This window comes from Amblyraja radiata, chromosome 2 (assembly GCF_010909765.2).
Source record: "Amblyraja radiata isolate CabotCenter1 chromosome 2, sAmbRad1.1.pri, whole genome shotgun sequence".
Lineage (NCBI taxonomy): Eukaryota > Metazoa > Chordata > Chondrichthyes > Rajiformes > Rajidae > Amblyraja > Amblyraja radiata.
In genome coordinates, this window is record NC_045957.1 from 52,536,226 (window position 1) to 52,558,034 (window position 21,809).

Genomic DNA, 21,809 nt, shown 5'->3' on the forward strand with positions numbered 1-21,809 from the left:
CCCATGTGTGCTCAGCACATCAGGCTTTGTGAGGTTAATCATATATTTCCTCCATTGGTCATGTATTGGGTCGCATTGGGTGATGGAGCAGAAAGAGGTCAGAGGGGGAGAGGGGTTCAGGCATTATATTGAGGTTGCACTGTATTTAAAGATGGATGCATAACAAGAATATATGAGGTGGAGATTGGGAGCAGCGCGGGCACAGAGCCTCGGTCACACAGTGGATCGATTAGTGAAGAATTGGGATGGAGACGGGTGACAAGGGGGAGGGACAGCTTCATATTTGAGGGAACCTGAAAGGCGGCGACAGAGGGTAGGGAGAGAGATGTTGGGTGGTGGTGGTTTTGGGGGGGGGGGGAAGCATGTACTAGAGAACAGGCCTACTTGCAAGCCAGCAGACGCATGAATTCCAAGGCAGCTTGTCACCTTTGAACTAATGCCCGGGGAGTCCTCCGCTCAGTTAACAGGCCCGTACGAAGCTTTTCAAAAAGGGGGGTGGCATGACAGGATTACAAAAAACTTAATGTGAAATAATGTGCGCGCTGCACACATCACGAATGCGAAGCGTGAAGTCCCTCGATTCCAGGGTCCAGGGCCTGCTTAAGGACCCTGGAAGCTCAGGGGTTTTAGATGCTCTCTGATGCATTCTCAGCCTTATTTTGGAGCATTTCTGCACCAAATTTATGACCAATATTTCAGAAATTAACAGGAACCTGAGAGGTAGCTTATTCACACAAAGGGTGCTGGGTGTATGTAACGAGCTGCCAGAGGAGGCAGTTAAGGCTGGGACTATCCTAATGTTTAAGAGACATTTGGACACGTACATGGATAGGACAGATTTAGATGGATATGGGCCAAACGCGTGTGAGTGGGACTAGTTTAGATGGGACATGTCGGTCGGTGTGGGCAAGTTGGGCTGAAGGGCCTGTTTCCACACTGCATTATTCTATGACTAAAAAGTGAAGAAGAAAAATGCATGTAGATAAGTAGAGCAGATTTGAAAGAGGAGTGAAATGTAAAGGCAGTTTATCGGTAGAAAGGAGGGGGGAGAGTGGGCTTGGGCAGATGGGTGAAGGAAAATAGTCACAAAGTGCTGGAGTAACTCAGTGGGTCAGGCAGCATCTGCAGAGAATATGAATAGGCGACGTTTCACAGAGTGCTGGAGTAACTCAGCGAGTCAGGCAGCATCTGTGGAGAACATGGATGGGTGACATGTCACAGAGTGCTGGAGTAACTCAGTGAGTCAGGCAGCATCTGTGGAGAACATGGATAGGTGACATGTCACAGAGTGCTGGAGTAACTCAGTGAGTCAGGCAGCATCTCTGGAGAAAAGGTATAGATTATAGTTCGAGTCAATACCGTTCTTCAGTAATATTCATGATGTGCCATGCATAGACAGTCCTGAATGTTACCCAAACCATCGTGAGCTACTTTGTTACGGTGCTTGCCATCTCCTATAACGTCTCTGCTGCCTTGGGTGATGCAGGACAGGACACAAGCTTTGGAACACGGTGTGAAGCTGTTGCAGTCTGTCCCAGCCTGGTAAAAACCTGGATGGAGTGGATTTGGAGAGGATGTTTCCACTAGTGGGAGAGTCTAGGACCAGTGGCCACAGCCTCAGAATTAAAAGACATTCCTTTAGGAAGGAGATGAGCAGGAATTTCTTAAGTCAGAGGGTGGTGAACTGTGGAATTCATTGCCACAGACAGCTGTGGATGTCAAGTCAATGGACATTTTTCAGGAGGAGATTGATAGATTCTTGATTGATACCGGTGTCAGAGGTAATGGGGAGAAGGCAGGAGAATGGGTTTGAGAGTCATAGGGTGATACAGTGTGGAAACAGGCCCCTCGGCCCAGCATGTCCCATCTGCACTAGTCCCACCTGCCCACGTTTGATCCATATCCCTCCGAACCTGTCCTATCCATGTACCTGTCTAACTGTTTCATAAATGTTGCGATAGTCCCTGCCTCAAATACCTCCTCTGGCAGCTTGTTCCATACACCTACCACCCTTTGTGTGAAAAACATACCCCACAGATTCCTATTAAATCTTTTGCCCTTCACCTTAAACTTATGTCCTCTGCTCCTCGATTCACTTACTCTGGGCAAAAGACTCATCTATTCAAATCATGATTTCATACACCTCTATTAGATCATCCCTCATCCTCCTGTGCTCCATGAAATAGAGTCCCAGCCTACTCAACCTCTCCCTATAGCTCTGGCTCTCTAGTCCTGGCAACATCCTCATAAATCTTCACTGTACCGTTTCCAGTTTGAAGACATATTTTCTATAACATGGTGCCCAGAACTGAACACAATACTCTGAATGCGGCCTCACCAACTTCTTATGCAACTGCAACATGACCTCCCAACTTCTATACTCAGCCTGGCCCGCTGAGTTACTCCAGCACTCTGTGAAACGTCACAGAACAGGGCAAGATTAGCAAGTTTGCTGATGATACAGAAGTGAGTGGTTTTGCAGATAGTGAAGATGGTTGTGAAAGATTGCAGCAGGATCTGGATCAATTAGCCACGTGGGCAGAGGAATGGTTGATGGTTGCATGGTTCCTTGAAGGTCGTGTCGCAGGTATATCAGATGGTCAAAAAGTATTTTGGCACTTTGGCCTTCATCAGTCAGAGTATTGAGTATAGAAGTTGGGAGGTCATGTTGCAGTTGTATAAGACTTTGGTGAGACCGCATTTAGAATATTGTGTTCAGTTCGGGCACCATGTTATAGGAAAGATGTCAAACTGAAAAGAGTACAGATGGAGAAGGTCAGAACTGGACCTAGGGTTGAGATTTTTGATTGGAGAAAGGCTAACTTGATGAGATGCGAGATGATTTAAAAGGAGTGGACTGGGACATTTTGTTTTATGGGAAAGATGTAGAAGAGAAATGGTGGACATTTAAAGGGGAAATTTTAAGAGTACAAAATCTTTATGTTCCTGTTTGGTTGAAAGGAAACAGTAAAAATTGGAAAGAGCCCTGGTTTTCAAGGGAAATTGGTCATCTTGTTCGGAAAAAGAGGGAGATCTACAATAATTATAGGCAGCATGAAGTAAATGAGGTGCTTGTGGAGTATAAGGAATGTAAAAAGAATCTTAAGAAAGAAATTAGAAAAGCTAAAAGAAGATATGAGGTTGCTTTGGCAATAAGGTGAAAGTAAATCCAAAGGGTTTCTACAGCTATATTAATAGCAAAAGGATAACGAGGGATAAAATTGGTCCATTAGAGAAACAGAGTGGGCAGCTATCTGCAGAGCCAAAAGAGATGGGGGAGATATTGAACAATTTATTTTCTTCGGTATTCACCAAGGAGAAGGATATTGAATTATGTGACGTAAGGGAAACGAGTAGAGTAGTTATGGATACTATGAGTTTCAAAGTAAAAGAAGTACTGACACTTTTGAAAAATATAAAAGTGGATAAGTCTCCAGGTACTGACAGGATATTCCCTAGGAGGGAAGTTAGTGTAGAAATAGCCGGGGCTATGACAGAAATATTTCAAATGTCATTAGAAACGAGAATAGTCCCCGAGGATTGGCGTACTGCACATGTTGTTCCATTGTTTAAAAAGGGTTCTAAGAGTAAACCTAGCAATTATAGACCTGTTAGTTTGACTTCCGTGGTGGGCAAATTAATGGAAAAGATACTTAGAAATAATATATATAAGCATCTGGATAAACAGGGTCTGATTAGGAACAGTCAACATGGATTTGTGCCTGGAAGGTCATGTTTGACTAATCTTCTTGAATTTTTTGAAGAGGTTACTAGGGAAATTGACGAGGGTAAAGCAGTGGATGTTGTCTATATGGACTTTAGTAAGGCCTTTGACAAGGTTCCTCATGGAAGGTTGGTTAAGAAGGTTAAACTGTTGGGTATATAGCAAGATGGATTCAGCAGTGGCTGAATGGGAGAAGCCAGAGGGTAATGGTGGATGGCTGTTTGTCGGGTTGGAGGCAGGTGACTAGTGGGGTACCTCAGGGATCTGTGTTGGGTCCTTTGTTATTTGTCATGTACATCAATGATCTGGATGAAGGGGTGGTAAATTGGATTAGTAAGTATGCAGATGAAACCAAGATAGGGGGTGTTGTGGATAATGAAGAGGATTTCCAAAGTCTACAGAGTGATTTAGGCCATTTGGAAAAATGGGCTGAAAGATGGCAGATGGAGTTTAATGCTGATAAATGTGAGGTGTTACACCTTGGCAGGACAAATCAAAATAGGACGTACATGATAAATGGTAGGGAATTGAAGAATACAGTTGAACAGAGGGATCTGGGAATAACCGTGCATAGTTCCTTGAAGGTGGAATCTCATATAGATAGGGTGGTAAAGAAAGCTTTTGGTATGCTAGCCTTTATAAATCAGAGTATTGAGTATAGAAGCTGGGATGTAATGTTAAAATTGTACAAGGCATTGGTGAGACCAAATCTGGAGTATGGTGTACAATTTTGGTCGCCCAATTATAGGAAGGATGTCAACAAAATAGAGAGAGTACAGAGGAGATTTACTAGAATGTTGCCTGGGTTTCAACAACTAAGTTACAGAGATAGGTTGAATAAGTTAGGTCTTTATTCTCTGGAGCGCAGAAGGTTAAGGGGGGACTTGATAGAGGTCTTTAAAATGATGAGAGGGATAGACAGAGTTGATGTGATCAAGCTTTTCCCTTTGAGAATAGGGAAGATTCAAACAAGAGGACATGACTTCAGAATTAAGGGACAGAAGTTTAGGGGTAACATGAGGGGGAACTTCTTTACTCAGAGAGTGGTAGCGGTGTGGAATGAGCTTCCAGTGGAAGTGGTGGCGGCAGCAGGTTCGTTGGTATCATTTAAAAATAAATTGGATAGGCATATGGATGAGAAGGGAATGGAGGGTTATGGTATGAGTGCAGGCAGGTGGGACTAAGGGGAAAAAAGTTGTTCGGCACGGACTTGTAGGGCCGAGATGGCCTGTTTCCGTGCTGTAATTGTTATATGGTTATATGGTAGTACAGAGATCCCCATCCTGGATCTGTCCAATCAGGGTTGTGTCATCCGCAAACTTGAGAAGCTTGACAGAGGTGTCTGTGGAGGTGCAGTCAATGGTGTGGCGAGAGTAGAGGAGAGGGGAGAGTACGCATCTTGCGGTGCTCCTATGCTGAGCATTTGCGGGTCCGAGATATGCCTTCCCGCCTCACATGCTGCTTCCTCTCTGTCAGAAAGTTGGTGATCCACCGACAGAGGGGTTCAGGCACAGCCAACTCAGAAAGTTTGGAGCTTAGTAGCTCTGGCACAATGGTGTTGAATGCAGAGCTAAAATCAATAAAACAATATCCTCGCATAGGTTCCCTGGCGGTCTAGGTGCTGAAGGATGAAGTGCAGGCCCAGATTGACTGCGTCATCCACAGATCTATTGGCCCAATATGCAAAATGCAGATGGTCCAGCAGAGGGATTGTGATATTTTTCAGCCTGGCCAGCACAAGCCTTTCAACGCTTCATGACTACAGAGGTCAGTGCGACAAGCCAGTAATCCTTACCTTTTTGAGTACAGGGACAATAGTGGAGACTTTGAAGCAGGCAGGGACTGGTTAAAAATGAGTAATTGGGTGTGAAGTGGTGATTGGAGTGGGGTGGGTGTAGAAGGGCCCAGTCTTTGCAGACTGAAGTCAGGCTGTGAGTGGGTGTGAAGTGTTGGTTGGGGTGGGAAAGGGTCCACTCTTTTCATACTGGAGTCTTGCCTTAAGTAGGTGTAAAGTGGTGAATGGGAAGGAGAGGGTGCAGGGTCCATTCTTTGCAGACTGGGGTTTGGCTGTGTTTGTTGGGGAAGGGGTACCAGGGTTACGTTTCTGATTTTCAAACCTGCAGTAAAGCTCATTCAGGTCGTTCGTCAGCTGACGATTGTCCAAAGAGCGGGGGGGCTTTCCTCTTATAGCTGGTGATTTCTTGCAAGCCCTTCCAAACTGAAGAAGGGTCACTAGCAGAGAACTTGCTCCTCAACTTCTCAGAGTACCTTTCCTTGGCAGCTCTGATTCCTCTTCTCAGCTCTTTATTGATAAGGCTATCTTTTAACTCTTTAACGATTAGGCTATCGGCTTGACGCATATTTGCACCCAACCTCCCCCCGATCTCGAAATTGAAATGTTACATCTGTATATAATGATCCTATTAAAATGTATATTTATGTCACAAACTATGGAATTCATATTTTTCAGTATTGTTATCAAGGAAAAGAAAGCAGTTCCAATTGTTTGATATTATTTGATATTGTTTAATATTATTCATATGGAGGAGAAAATATAATAGCTCTAAAACCTACCTTAATTTTGCAATCTCACTAAAGATAATCCCCCTTTCCCTCTCCCCTCCCCCATCTCTCTCCCCTCCCTCTCTCTCTCCCCCTCCCCCCTCTCTCATCACCCCCTTTCTTGCGGGGGGGGGCGAAGATGAAGGTGGCGCGGGACCAGCGGGCGGGGGGGATGAAGGTGGCGTGGGCCCAGCGGGGGTGGTGAGGGCCCAGCGGGGGTCAGCAGGGGTGGCGTGGGCCCAGGAGGGTTGGCGTGGGCCCAGCGGGGGTGGCGTGGGCCCAGCGGGGGTGGTGTGGGCCCAGCGGGAGTGGCGTGGACCCAGCGGGGGTGGCGTGGGCCCAGCGGGGGTCGGCGTGGGTGGCGTGGACCCAGCGGGGGTGGCGCGGGCCCAACGGGGGTCAGCGAGGGTGGCGTGGAACCAGCGGAGGTTAGCGGGGGTGGCGTGGGCCCAACATGGGTGTCGTGGGCCCAGCGGGGGTGGCATGGGCCCAGGGCGGGTGGCATAAGCCCAGCGGGGGTGGCGTGGGCCCAGCGGGGGTGACATGAGCCCAGCGGGGGTGGCATGGGGTCAGCGGAGGTGGTGGGGGAAGATGGCTTGGGCACCGGCGGCGGGGGGAGGCGAGGGAAGCGGGCTCCGCTGCAGCGGCGTCTGGTGTTGGGGTTACAGCCGTTGGGTTCAGATTCAGCCACTCTTGCCCGGCGATGGGAGAACAGAGAAATGGCCGTATCCAAAGTGGAAACGTTGATTTTATTTTGTGATTTTTTTTTTTTTTTTTTTTTCTTTGTGATTTTTTTTCTTAGGGGGGAAAAAAGGGGGGTGCGGTCGCACCCAACGCACGCCCCCTTCGGACGGCCATGGTTAATGGTTGATTTGGTGTGGTTTCTTGATTTGTACGTGAGCTTTGAATCTCCAGAACAAATTTGTGCAACAATGATGCACATTGCGCGCACACACACTGCAGAACTGCACAACTAAGCTAGGAAATTTGATTAGTATTTAAATTGCATTCTTTTACGTATTATGCAAAAAATGCTGTACTATGCAGAACATTTACACCCTGTTATCTATTTCACGGACTGTTGAATGTTCTCTGTTAATTGCAAATAATTTAAATTCCGAACTCCGACCCTTATCTTTTTCCTCCAGCAATCTGCCGGACTACTCACCGAGAGCCTGGAGCGTGATTTGTTTGATCCAGAGCCCATGAGAGAATTGAGCAGCAAGCGATCATTGGTGTGCTCTGAAGTTAAATCCAAGAGAATTCTCTTAAAGGTAAATAATGGTGTTTATTACATGACTCCTTCCCGTCTCCATCATGTGAATTTGAGTTGGTGCTTAATTCATTGCTTTTCTTTGATTGCTGCACAAAGTGTTTTTGTTGTTTGTCTCCAGATTAATGTGCTATGTTTTTTTGCAGGGCTATTCTGTGGATTTTGCCACTGAGGCCAACATGATTGAAAGGGCAGCTGCATATCACCGAGCTTGGTCTGTGTTGAAGGAAAACTCTGGACTTCTACCAATTCTGTACCTGTTTGCTTGCAAAGTGAGAAACTTTAAAAATAGAAATAGCAACGTATTTGTATAGTGTCTCTAAGTTGGAAAATAGGCTCTCTCACGCTTAACGTTTGATGTAATGCGACAAAATTAAAATGTTATGGGCTGTAACCATAAACTTATTGAAGAGATAGGTTTAAGATGCAACTAAACAGGGGAGAGAGATGGAGAAGCTTTGAATGAAGTCCAAGGTGACCGAACAAATCTACCAATAGTGGGAACATGGAAGGAATAAGTGCATGAGAGTCATGGGGAGCATCTAGATGAGGAGCATCAAGAAAACTAAAAGAGGAAGGATCTGAACACAAGGCTGAGAGTTTTAAAGTATAACTGGGAGGCAGTGTGGGTTATGAAGGATAAGAATGTTGTTTGAGCAAGCTTTCCTGTATGAATACAACTGTGATTTGTATTAATTGCATTTTGGTCAGTCTAGAGTATTTGGGATTGATCATAAAACTACCTGAATAGTTGATTTGGAAGGAAAAGATTCAGATTCAGCTATTGAATAGTTAAATCTGAATCAACTGGTTGACAATTTTAACAGCAGTTGGATGAGTCCATGTTTATGTTGCTGACTGGAATTTATTTTTATAGAGATGATGTGAGATCTGTAGGTAAGCCTAAGATTGAAAGGTGCTGACCAGAAGAATTGAATTGATTAATGTGGGAGCATCAAATTTGTGCTGGGTGCTGGGTGGGTGGGTGAAGAGTCATTTGGTGGCTTTGATATTCCCGTGTTTAACTGAAGAAGCTAGTGAATCATCTAAAATTGGATGTTGAACCACCGGTCAGGGGTCAGTAGTGGAGAAATCCTGAACAGCTTGATCATGTCTTTGAATAAGACACCCGTGGGCAATGTTATGATATTAGAACAGAGCAAAGTAACAACCTACATAATGTTTGGGACAAAGACCTATCATTTATTTATTTGCCTCTGGAATCCACAATTTGAGATTTGTAATTAAAAAAAATCACATGTGGTTAAAGTGCACATTGTCATATTTTATTAAAGGCCATTTTTATACATTTTGGTTTCACCATGTAGAAATTACAGCTGTGTTTATACATAGTCCCCCCATTTCAGGGCATCATAATGTTTGGGACACATGCCTTCACAGGCGTTTGTAATTGCTCAGGAATGTTTAATTGCCTCCTTAATAAGAGAGGTCTCAGCACCTAGACTTTCCTCCAGTTTTTCCATCACCTTTGGAAACTTTTATTGCTGTTTATCAACATGAGGACAAAAGATGTGCCAATGAAAGTCAAATAAGCCATTATGAGACTGAGAAACAAGAATAAAACTGTTAGAGACATCAGCCAAACCTTAAGCTTACCAAAATCAACTGTTTGGAACATCATTAAGAAGAAAGAGAGCACTGGTGAGCTTACTAATCACAAAGGGACTGGCAGGCCAAGGAAGACCACAGCTGATAACAGAAGAATTCTCTCTAAATAAAGAAAAAAAAACAAACACCTGTCTGACAGATCAGAAACACTCGTCAGGAGTCACGTGTGCATTTGTCAATGACCACTGTCCGCAGAAGACTTCATGAAACGAAATATAGAGGCTACACCGCAAGATGCAAACCACTGGTTAACCGCAAAAATATGATGGCCAGGTTACATTTTGCCAAGAAGTACTTAAAAGAGCAACCACAGTTCTGGATAAAGGTCTTGTGGACAGATGAGACGAAGATTAACTTATTTCAGAGTGATGGCAAAAGCAAAGTATGGAGGAGAGAAGGAACTGCCCAAGATCCAAAGCATACCACCCCATCTGTGAAACATGGTGGTGGGGGTGTTATGGCCTGGCTGCTGAAGGTACTGGCTCACTTATCTTCATTGATGATACAACTGCTGAAGGCAGTAGCATAATGAATTCTGAAGTGTATAGACACATCTTATCTGCTCAAGTTCAAACAAATGCCTCAAAACTCATTGGTCAGCGGTTCATTCTACAGCAAGACAATGATCCCAAACATACTGCTAAAGCAACAAAGGAGTTTATCAAAGCTAACAAATGGTCAATTCTTGAGTGGCCAAGTCAATATCCCGATCTGAACCCAATTGAGCATGCCTTTTATATGCTGAAGAGAAAACTGAAGGGGACTAGCCCCCAAAACAAACATAAGCTAAAGATGTCTGCAATACAGGCCTGGCAGAGCATCACCAGAGAAGACACCCAGCAACTGATGATGTCCATGAATCACAGACTTCAAGCAGTCATTGCATGCAAAGGATATGCAACAAAATACTAGACATGACTACTTTCATTTACATGATATTGCTGTATCCCCAACATTATGGTGCCCTGAAATGGGGGGACTGTGTATAAACACTGCTGTAATTTCTACATGATGAAACCAAAATGTATAAAAATAGTGGCAAATAAATAAATGATAGGTCTTTGTCCCAAACATTATGGAGGGCACTGTACATGGGACTCTAAAATAGGGCCAAGAAAATAAATCATTGTTGGATACATGAGGAAAAGTGGGACAATTGAAGGGAAAATTTACGGAGCTGATAAAATTTAAAACAGCATTTTTGTTTCTGACCAATGTACCTTTTTTTAGTTTAAGTTAATCCACTAATAGAATTATGGCTGTGTGTTCAGTGATAATAAATCTTTAAATATAATCTATTGTTTAATCTGAGTGATGTTCTTTGAGGATATCATGTTTCTGTTCTATATTTTTTCCTCAGTCTGAGCCAGTAGCATATGTCATGTTACCCTTTTATCCAGGATGTAGTCTGAAAACTGTGCAGGACACCAACCCCCTAAACTCAGCGGTGAGTTTTATCTGTTCATTAATCGGGTCAATTGAAAAAAAGAAAATGGCTTGCAACTATGTTTAAAAAAAAATAGCAACCTGGAATTTTCAAACACGAGTGAGTTAAAAATAAGATTAATTTACATTTTTCCCATCATGGTGCCTTGTATTGTGGGATGGCATTTAAAGATTTATATTTGGTTCCCTCCAATTTTCCGCTCTGTGGTTTTTGCTGGAAAATGTCTCCAGAGCCATTAATGACACCTTTGTAAAATGTCCAGTTACTACTCAACCAGAACTCGGATATTTCGGATAACTAATGACCTCCTCCAGAGACTGCAGTTGCCGGAGAATGGCTCATGTTTATTTATGGAGGATGCGTGGAAAATGTAACCTATTTAAATTTGAGTCCACTGCATATTAAAAACAACTAACTCACATTTTGGCAGATGGGAACGTTTTTAGCAATGGCATGCAGTGTGACACATGACTGAGAGTGTTATCATAGAAACATAGAAAATAGGTGCAGGAGGAGACCATTCGGCCCTTCGAGCCAGCACCGCCATTCATTACGATCATGGCTGATCGTCCCCAATCAATAACCCATGCCTGCCTTCTACCCATATCCCTTGATTCCACTAGCCCCTAGAGCTCTATCTAACTCTCTCTTAAATCCATCCAGTGATTTGGCGTCCACTGTGTGGCAGGGAATTCCACAAAAAGGGTGGTTAACTAGAAACATTGTTCAGAACTAGATCGGGAGAAGGTATAGCCCTGGTGTTAACTTCTTGGAGGAAGAGTTCACATCCCTGCAGAGGAGTCCTATGAGAATTACGACAGGGTTGCCTGCATCCAAAGGTTGTTGCGTTGGCAGGTTTTGTCCAAAAGTCTGAGGTAGTCTGTTGCTCCAATGATAGGAGAAGAGGCAATACGTTTCCCAACTAAGATCTTTTGTTCGGTTGAGGTGAAGATGGGTCGTTTATGGTGTTCTCTTTCGCCTGCTGCTGTTGGATTTCTAGATGGTAGAATTGTAAATTTGAAAATAATTTGGGAAACTGTGATTTATGGTTTATGTGATAAGATATCTGAATTTCCAGTTCCTAGATTATAGTGTATGTAATCATATTGTGAATTTAATCTACCTGTGTGTAAACCTTGCATTCTGGGCGCATGCATCAGATAAATCTTAATGGATCGTCAGTAATATTCAGTTAAAAATGAGTGCAATCTTAAATCTCGTACACAAATATAGAGCACTGCAGCCAGTAATTTGTGTGTTTGACTGTCAGATAGTTAAATTATCCTCCATCATTTCTGTTTAAAGGAGGTAATTAAAGTAATGCGAGGCGTTGCAACAGGATTACAGACACTTCATAGCTCAAATATTGTTCACGGCGCCCTCCATCCTCATAATGTGTTTGCTGTCAATCGTGAACATGGTATCGTTGGAGACTTCGATTTTACCAAGTCTGCTGTGAGTGGTGCGGTATATCACCGCCTATGTATTTATTAAGAGGCATTTTTGAGGTTGCTTATATTATTGGTATGACCAGGATTTGATGCTTCTCCCTATAAATGGCATGGAAGATGGAGATGACTGTCTTCCTGTACATTGCAGTCCATGAGCTGGAGGTGCTTTCTTGTGTCTTTTAGGTGTACCAGGATTATGACCTAGCAACGAATGAACAAACTAATTGATAATGTGTGACTTAAATATTGTTGGACACCTGCAAAACTTCCCTAGGGTGCTAGAGGTTGCATGTTTAAGACATGCAGTGCATCTTTGAAGAACACCTGAGATATGGGATTATCACCTCTTCTTGTGTTATTCATCTCTCACCTTGCATGTTTTCATATACTTAACTTTGAAGTGTTTTGTGGTTTACAGATAGTTGCTAGATATGAGACTGAATTGATTCAAATAGCATTATGATAAAGCAGAATTCACCACTTTTAATTGTAAACGAAACTGTTTTCAGGCATATAACAAAATAAACTGATCAAAATTATCTACCCCTTTTGTGCCCTGATGCATATTTATAACAGTGATACCACAAAACTAAATTTTCCATTTTTATATTCCATCATTAACATTTTTTTTAATTTTAGAGATTTATTATGTTATGTTTTCTCATTTTAAACGATTTATATTTTTTCATAAAGTTTATATGGTGAAACTTAATATCATCAATCAACCAAATTGTTGAGGGAAATGGAAAATAATGTGGTCAGAAATAAGACTTATTACCCCAACAAAAATACCAAACAATACCTGATATGTATGTAATTTATGAAATATCTTAGGCATTTAGATGCATTTGCAAATTGTTAAAATTGAAATAAATTATGTGAAAAATATATATTTGTTGCTACTATATCCATATAGATTGATATTCCTGAGTCAATAGACAATAGATAATAGACAATAGATGCAGGAGTACGCCATTTACTGTGATCATGGCTGATTATCCACAATCAGTACCCCGTTCCTGCCTTCTCCCCATATCCCATGACTCCGTTATTTTTAAGAGCTCTATCTAACTCTCTCTTGAAAGCATCCAGAGAATTGGCCTCCACTGCCTTCTGAGGCAGAGAATTCCACAGATTCACAACTCTCTGGGTGAAAATGTTTTTCCTCCGTTCTTAATGGCCTTCCCCTTATTCTTAAACTGTGGTTCTGGACTCCCCATCATTGGGAACATGTTTCCTGCCTCTAGCGGGTCCAATCCCTTAATAATCTTATATGTTTCAATAAGATCCACTCTCATCTTTCTAAATTCCAGTGTATACAAGCCCAGTCGCTCCATTCCCTCAACATATGACAGTCCCGCTATCCTGGGAATGAACCTAGTGAACCTATGCTGTACTCCCTCAATAGCAAAAATGTCCTTCCTCAAATTTGGAGACCAAAACTACACACAATACTCCAGGTGTGGTCTCACCAGGGTTCTGTACAACTGCAGAGGACCTCTTTGTCATAACAAATATTTTTTTTGCAATGCTTTGGATACGCAATCCATGATGGTTAATCGTGTTTCTGTATATGTAGGATCAACGTAATATTGTCGGCTGGATGGTGGCTGATAAAGTGAATCTTGTAGCCCCAGAGGTCAGAAGTGGCCAGTCTGCTACCCTTGCATCCGACGTGTTTGCTTTTGGACACCTGCTTTTGTGGGTATGTTCTAATTTATTGCTAACATTATAAAGGGTACCATACCTGGTAAACCCAAGTGAAGGTAAATAACTTAAATGAAAAGTCTGAAGAAGGGTCTCGACCCGAAACGTCACCCATTCCTTCTCTCCAGAGATGCTGCCTGTCCCGCTGAGTAATTCCAGCTTTTTGTGTTCATCTTCAACTTAAATGAAATTTCCCTTTATGCAACTAGAATACTTTAAAATAATTCTGCAATTGTCTAAAACTCTAATTAGACCTTAACCGGAGTATCATGCACTGTACAATTGTTGCTTTGCATGATGACAATAAAAGGATGATGATGATGATGAAATAGTACAACTGTTTTCAGGCTATTCTGGCTAACGCTGACCAGTGGGCACTTCTCCATAGTAACCCATTACCCAACACTTGGTGGATGACTCTCTATGCCTAAGTGATTCAAGTGCTCAGCTGGACATTTCTGAAATGCTGTCAGCAAACCAGATGCAACCACTCTCTCAGGCAGTGCATTCCAGGTACTTCTCACTCTCTGTGATGATGGTCTCCATCATATTCTCTTTCCCCACTTACCCTAAACCTACATCTTCTAGTTTTATCTACTTTGACTTTGGAAAGGTTTTTCTATAGTCCACCCTATCTATACCTCCTTAACATCTTTGTCTCCAGGGTGAACAGACCTTGCTTCTCCATTCTCGCCTCATAACTGAACTGCTCCATCCAGGTGACCTCCTGGTGAATTGCCTCTGCACCCTCTCCAGTGCCATAACATCTTTCCTGTTTACATATTGACCAGAATTGCACATGGTATTCCAGATGCATAATTTCTCTGTTTCTGTATTCAGTGCTCAGATTAATGTAGGCTTGTATTCTTTGCCTTCCGAAAAATGTTACGCACCTACAAGGATCTATCGACATGTACTCTGAGAACCCTCTGTTTTTCAGTACTCTCTAGAAACATAGAAAATAGGTGCAGGAGTAGGCCATTCGGCCCTTCGAGCCTGCACCGCCATTCGATATGATCATGGCTGATCATCCAACTCAGTATCCCATCCCTGCCTTCTCTCCATACCCCCTGATCCCTTTAGCCACAAGGGCCACATCTAACGCCCTCTTAAATATAGCCAATGAACTGGCCTCAACTACCTTCTGTGGCAGAGAATTCCACAGATTCACCACTCTCTGTGTAAAAAATGATTTTCTCATCTCAGTCCTAAAAGATTTCCCCCTTATCCTTAAACTGTGACCCCTAGTTCTGGACTTCCCCAACATCGGGAATAATCTTCCTGCATCTAGCCTGTCCAACCCCTTAAGAATTTTGTAAGTTTCTATAAGATCCCCCCCTCAATCTTCTGGTAGAATGAATGGTAGAGTCTCTAAGACTCTACCATTCATAGTGTATGTTCTAGCTTTATTCGTACTCCCAAAATGCATCACCTCACATTTATGTGTAAGAAGGTACTGCAGATGCTGATTTAAAGTGAAGATAGACACAAAATGCTGGAGTGACTCAGCAGGTCAGGCAGCATCTCTGGAGGAATAGATGATGTTTCGGGTCGAGACCCTTCTTCAGACTGAGAGTCAGGTGAAAGGGAAATAGATCGAGACGATGATGTAGAGAGATATAGAACAAATGAATGAAAGATATGCAAAAAAGTAACAATGATAAAGGAAACAGGCTATTGTTAGCTGTGTGTTAGGTGAGAATGGGTACCCTCACAAAGAATCGCTTCACCCTCATGAATATCAGAGGAGAGAAACCTGTGTCAATTATTTTTTTAATTTAATTTAACACAGAGATATGTCTTGCATTAAAATAGAATCAATTTACCTTTGAATTCCCTTGATTATGTCATAAGAAATAGCAGAATTAGGCCATTCAGCCCATCATGTCTACTCTGCCATTCAATCATGGCTGATCTATCTCTCTCCCTCCTAACCCCATTCTCCTGCCTTCTCCCCATAACCTCTAACACCTGATGTTCCCTCACTTACTTGCTTGTTTGTTCTGCCCATTGGACTTACTAACTTTCTCCTCTATATGCCTGTATCTCTCCATCCGTCGTTAATCTGAGTTCCTTTTCTCTGTCAACTGGATTAACTCAGCAGGACAGGCAGCATATCTGGAGAGAAGGAATGCGTGACATTTCGGGTCGAGACCCTTGAAGACCCTTCTCGACCCGAAATGTCACCAATTCCTTCTCTCCAGAGATGCTGCCTGTCCTGCTGAGTTAATCCAGCTTTTTGTGTCTACGATTCAAACCAGCATCTGCAGTTCCTTGTTCTACTTAAATCTTTACTGATGTGGAAAGAAGGAACTGCAAATGCTGGTTCACAAAACGGAGAGAAAAGTGCTGGAGTAACTCAGTGGGTAAGGCAGCATCTCTGGAGAACATGGATAGGTGACTTTTTGGGTCAGGATCTTTCTTCAGATGATTGTCCAAAGATGCTTGCTGACCGGCTGAGTTACTCCAGCACTTGAGTCTTTTTGTTTTAAATCTTTCCCAAATGTGTTTAGATTTTGCATTTATACCCTAGGAAGGATAGTCATGAAGAGAGTGTTGTATGCATCTATCTGCAGTAACTTGACTGCCGTACTGCAAAATAGCAATGATCTCATTGAACGGTCGAAAAGCCTTGTGTTTAAGTTCCTAACTAATGGGACGTGGAATGCATAAAGTTGTAACCATAATTCTCTTTCATTCATTTGCAGTTGAATTTTCCGAAGAATGATTTCGCAGCAAAACCTGATGGTACTGTAGATTTTAGTGAGCTAAGTATGGTATGTGAACATGATTAATGTCACTGTTTAAATTCGTAACATTTTAACATTTATATTATTTGAAACGAGTTGTTTACATCATTTTCTGTTAGAGCTGCTACCTCACTACATCAGAAACGCAGATTCAATCCTGACTCTGGGTGCTGTCTGGGTGTGAGGAGTTTGGACTATTTATGACAGAATAATTTCCATTCGCATTTACTGACAATATATATTTCCTTTCCCTTTTATAGGATCCTAAACTGCGGAGCTTGGTGTCAAGGTTGACATGTTTCAGCCCTGTTGACAGGCTGGAAGTTGACCAGTTGATAAAGGATGGTTATTTTCTGGCAATTTAGACTGACACCTTTCAGAAAACGAGTACCTCAATGCTGCATGAAAACAATGTGGTCACGTCTTTGTGGATTAACCCAATTCAGAATTGCTTGGTGAAACAGCAGTATAAGACCTTTCCCAAATTTATATTTTATTGTTCCATTTTCATCATTGTTTTAAATGTTTTGTTTCATCAAGTGCTTCTGGTGACTTCATCAGGCTAATAAAGATAATGCAGAACCCAAGAGGCTGCCTTTAGTTGCTAATACAATTTTGAGGAAATGTTTCTCATGAATTACAGCAGTGAAGTTCTTGTTTCTTGCTTTTTTTTTTTTAAATTCCTGTGATTGCTGTTTAATTTAAGAAAAATAAAGATATTTTGGGGAAAAAAATTCTTGAAAATAAATAGCTCAATTTATTGCTCATTGTTCAGTGGCCAGTTTTTCATCTGTGATAAACAATTATAAAGCAGAGCAAAATATAAAGAGCTGGAGAAAATCAATGGGTTAGTCAGCATCAGGGGAAGGAATGGACAAGGATATTGTAGTCTCTGGTGATTCCAATTATAAAGAAGGCCATGTACCAGTAGAACTATTTATAATGTTATCTGTACAATGACCAAGTGAAAACACTGACAGCCTGCACTAAGGCAAGTTGCTGAAGATGTTTCCGCTGGTACTCTAACCTTGTGATGTAGAGAATTGATTGACATTGGTACTTGTTTTTGCCTTCAATGACAGACTTGGATTGCTTTAGTTTAACGTGTAGTTTGTGTGGAACGTGGAACATTTCTGCCTAAGAGCAAGGGAGAATGTTCGACACGCCTATATACCACTAAACCTAAAGATTGTAATACTGAACAAAATCAATTGATAAAAGTACAAACCCTTGAGGAAGAAGAACCATATTAATTTGTTTCAATTTATACTAGTGTTCAAAGTTTATCTATTAAGGCTGTTCTTTCTTTCCTGTAGCAATGCACTTAATAAAGAAATAAAATTGGCTTGCTCAGTTATAAACTCAATAAAATAACCACCAACATCTCATGTATAAATGGTGCATTACCATGAGCACTAAGAACAAGTGTTCACATGAAGTTACTGAAAAACTATAGCAGGGAATGTTTGGTTCAGATTGCAAAAGGATCTTGGCTGATGGGTGAAGTTTTAGTGGTAGGAACAGATGCTACCAAGCAGCAATGTAGGAGGATAATAGTTGAGAATAATCATTGGCAGCTGAAGACTGCACCTGAGAGTGAAACATTGCACGAGGGGAAGGATGCAATGCAGAAGGCAGCTGGGAAATAGAAATGGGGATTATTGTACAAAGTAAAGGGGCTGTCCTGCTTGGGCGACCTAATCCACGAGTTAAAAAGAGTGTCTTCGACCTTCAAGCTCGAGGGCACTCGCCTGGAAAGCCTCGAGCTGGATCGGCCAAACCGCGAACTGGATCGACCGAACGCTGTCTGAACGGCTGCACAGTAACAGTAAGTCCTTTAGAGAGCCGGGAGGGGGGTGGGGAGGGAGGGAGAGCAGGGGAGAGAAGGGGTGGAGAAGGGGAGAGAGGGTATGGAGACACTTTTAAGAAGTTTAATAAAGTTTAGCGGGAATTTTACCTACAAGTGGGTCCTGAAAGCTCCGTTGAGTCAATCAAATTGCTCGGTCAGCGAAGGAGATTGCCTACAGCTGCCCTCGAGTGCATGTAAGTAAATAGCGACCCCACTCCACTGCACTACGAGTTAAAAAGACCCATGCCGACCAAAATTTTACTCACGGAAATGTTTTCAATATGCTGAAACTTTTTCCGCAACCTAGCTGAGGCCACGTGTATTCGGGAACTTCCCTCGAGCATGAAGGAGAGTTCCAGCCACCTCATAGGACCTCCTACGACCACGTGTCTACCATGCTGTGAGTTTGAAGGTCAAAGACACTCTTCTAAACTCGCAGATTAGGTCGCCCAAGTGGGACAGCCCCTAAACAATCTTTGAGGACATCTTCAGGTTTGACCCCCATCCCCAAGAGTCAAAGAGACATTTATTATCACATGCACCAATTGGTACAGTGAGAGTTGAATTGCCATACAGCCATACAAATGAAATTAACACAATACATAATAGAATTTAACATGAACATCCCCACACAGCGGAATCAACGTTTCCCACTGTGAGGGAAGGCAATAAAGTTCAGTCCCCTTCCTCTTTGTTCACCCGTGGTCGGGGCCTTTTGAGCCCACTAGTCGTCGCTACGGGCGGCCCGATATTTCAGGCCCTCTCGACGGGATGATCGGAGCTCCAGCGTCGAAACGGAGAACACTCTCTGCGGCTTGGAGTTTCCGAATCGGTCACTTCCTACCGGAGACCGCGGCTCCCGAAGTCCGCAGTCCGAGCTGGGCAGAGATTCAATGCTGGCGACCCCCAGCAAGAGGTCCCCAGGACTCTGCGATGTTAAAGTCAGTGCCACCCGGTGCTGGAATCTCCGCAACCACAGCTCCACGGTGTTAATCAGCAGTCCCAATACACCGAGCTCCACACGGCGATCCCCAGTGAGGCATCGCCCGCTCTACGATGGAGATTCAGTGCTGCGCCGCTGCTGAAGCTCTGGACGGTCTCCGGCAGTAAAGGCCATGCCAATCCAGATGATAGGCCGTGAGGAGGGGGCGAAGATACGACTCAGAGAAAAGACGCATCCTCGACCAGGAAGTGACTTAGAAAACGGCTTCCCCCTTCCCGCCCGCCACCCCACATAAAAAAGACTAAAAGAACTCCAGAAACATACTTTTAGACAGACTAAAATTAACAAAAAGGATGAAAGGTCGGACACCTGCTGACGAGGCTGCCGCACGTGGCGCCACCCGATACTATATCTGCAAGTCTGGCAGATGGGGTAAGATAAGCAAATAAAGAAATCGATAGTGAACCAAATAGGAGTCCTTTGAGTGATCACTGCAGAATTGAAATACTAAATAATTCCCATTTATGGAAATCATAATATAAAAATAGTTGAATGGAAATCTCTTATCAAGTGTAAAATAGTGTCAAGTTATTTAACTTTAATCCATAGGTCATCCAGAGCAATGTGGCATGAAAGTATTTGTCCAGTTCAGTAAATACAAAAGCCACCGTACACTATAATCTCAAAGAAAATCACTTCAAGGAGGACATTATACCATTGTCCCGAGGCTTAACACAGTATGCTCATTATTTAAATCTCATTTTGAAAGGCTCATCATGTAAAACAAATGATCCTTCAGCCTGACCTTATTCAGGTATTCATCTTCATCAATGTTTGCAGATGTTTGATGATTTATGTTGCTGCAGGGTGTTGTGGAACTGTCATCTTCCATTAGTATATTTTTGTTTCCCACAGCTTTCAATTAATACAAAATGAATTAACAATAACTTGCTTCCAGGGTCAACATTCCTCTGATCAAGCAGGTGTTCAAAATAGTACCTGTAATTAATAAGCAGCAGAAGTAATAACAAGTCAAATTTATACAGTAATAAGAATGACCAAAGGTATTTTGTGCGTGCAGTGGACCGTGTGGGAGACAGAAATCACAGCTGAACTACACGGTTATATTAGGATAGTAAATGACTTTAAGTAACCAAGCACCTAATCAGAAAGGTAGTTTTAAGGAAAGGCCTGAAGAATAGGGATTTAAAGGGAACTAGACTGTGGGGCCCGTTGGGTCCCTGTCACACGGGAGGCCTGGTCCCCCAATGCAACCCATTCCCCAACGCAATATTCCACCACTCACCTGTTCCCCCAATGAATCCCGTTTCCTCAACACAATTTTCCACAACCCGCGCCTATCCCCCTCCCATCAAATCCACTCCTCCCTGCCCCCCCTCTCCCGCTACTTCCCCCCTCTATCCCACCTTGCCCATCACCCCGGACCCCTTCTACCCCCCCTCCCTACCCTCCTGCACTCCACCACCCCTCTACCCCACTCCCTCCCCCTCTTTCCCCCTCCCTCCCTCATCCTCTCCTATCTCCCTTCCCCATCCCCCTCCCTCCCTCATCCCTCTCTCTCCCTCTGTCTTCTCTCTCCCTCCCCCCGTGCTGTGGGCCATGCTCTCCTCTCCGTGTAACGCCGTGGTGCGTTAGGGCCGCTCCCGCTGTCCGCGCCTATGGGCAGGAGCTGCTGGAGCGCTGCCCGTCCCGGGACCCGAGATGTCCCTTGCCAGTGGGTAGACTGCTGGGCGCTGTCCCCCCCCCCCCCCATCTCCCTCCCCCCTCATTTCCCTCATCCTCCTCCCCTCACTCCCATTCCCTGCCCCAGCACCACCCTCCCCAACATGTTGAAAATCCTGCGGTGACCAGAAAAAGGTACGACTCTTTGGATGACTACTCACGACCATACCGGTGTCACCCCATGATATGTCGCGGGGTGACACTTGCCTGTATGGTCGTGAGTAGTCGCCCAAAGAGTCGTACCTTTTTCTGGTCACCGCTGGATTTTCAACATCTTGAAACTTTTCGGCGACCTGCTGCGACTATGACGAGTGTCGGCAGTCGCCGAAAAAATCGCGCAAATGGAACAGATCCTTTGTAGTTGTATCTCCTATCTGATAGTTTGCTGCTGATGTGGGGGTGCTGAAGGACATTGAATGTTGAGCCAAAGTACTGATTGATAAGAAACAAGCTGGGAACACACAACAGGTCACCCGACATCGATAGAAAGAGAAACAGAGTTAATGTTTCAGGGTGTAGATCCTCGCCCGAATGATGGATTGATGATGGCCGAGTGGTGGGACGTAGGGGCTGGAGCTGTAGGGGAAGCAAAGTTGCTGGGAGACTTGAGAATAACTGAGACCATGTGTGAAGTCGTTATTCTTTACGTGGACTACATCCATGTTCTTAAGGTTTGGTACCTCACAGTGCCCTAGACTTCTGACTTCTATTGCCATGTGGATATTTTCTGG

The 21,809-nt window shown here is 43.4% G+C and overlaps 1 protein-coding gene across 6 annotated transcripts in view; it reads left to right on the plus strand.

Annotated features, from left to right (window-relative positions):
- Nucleotides 1-17,125, plus strand: part of stk31 (serine/threonine kinase 31) — a 111,452-nt gene extending 94,327 nt beyond the window's left edge. For all 6 annotated transcript variants that reach the window (XM_033046484.1, XM_033046467.1, XM_033046493.1 and 3 more), the window contains 7 exons: nt 7,435-7,560; nt 7,706-7,831; nt 10,549-10,635; nt 11,941-12,090; nt 13,666-13,791; nt 16,502-16,570; nt 16,804-17,125. In XM_033046484.1, the coding sequence (XP_032902375.1) occupies nt 7,435-7,560; nt 7,706-7,831; nt 10,549-10,635; nt 11,941-12,090; nt 13,666-13,791; nt 16,502-16,570; nt 16,804-16,908 (789 nt within the window). In that variant the 3' untranslated portion in view covers nt 16,909-17,125. The remainder of the gene's footprint in view (nt 1-7,434; nt 7,561-7,705; nt 7,832-10,548; nt 10,636-11,940; nt 12,091-13,665; nt 13,792-16,501; nt 16,571-16,803) is intronic.
- The last annotated feature ends 4,684 nt before the right edge of the window (nt 17,126-21,809 follow it).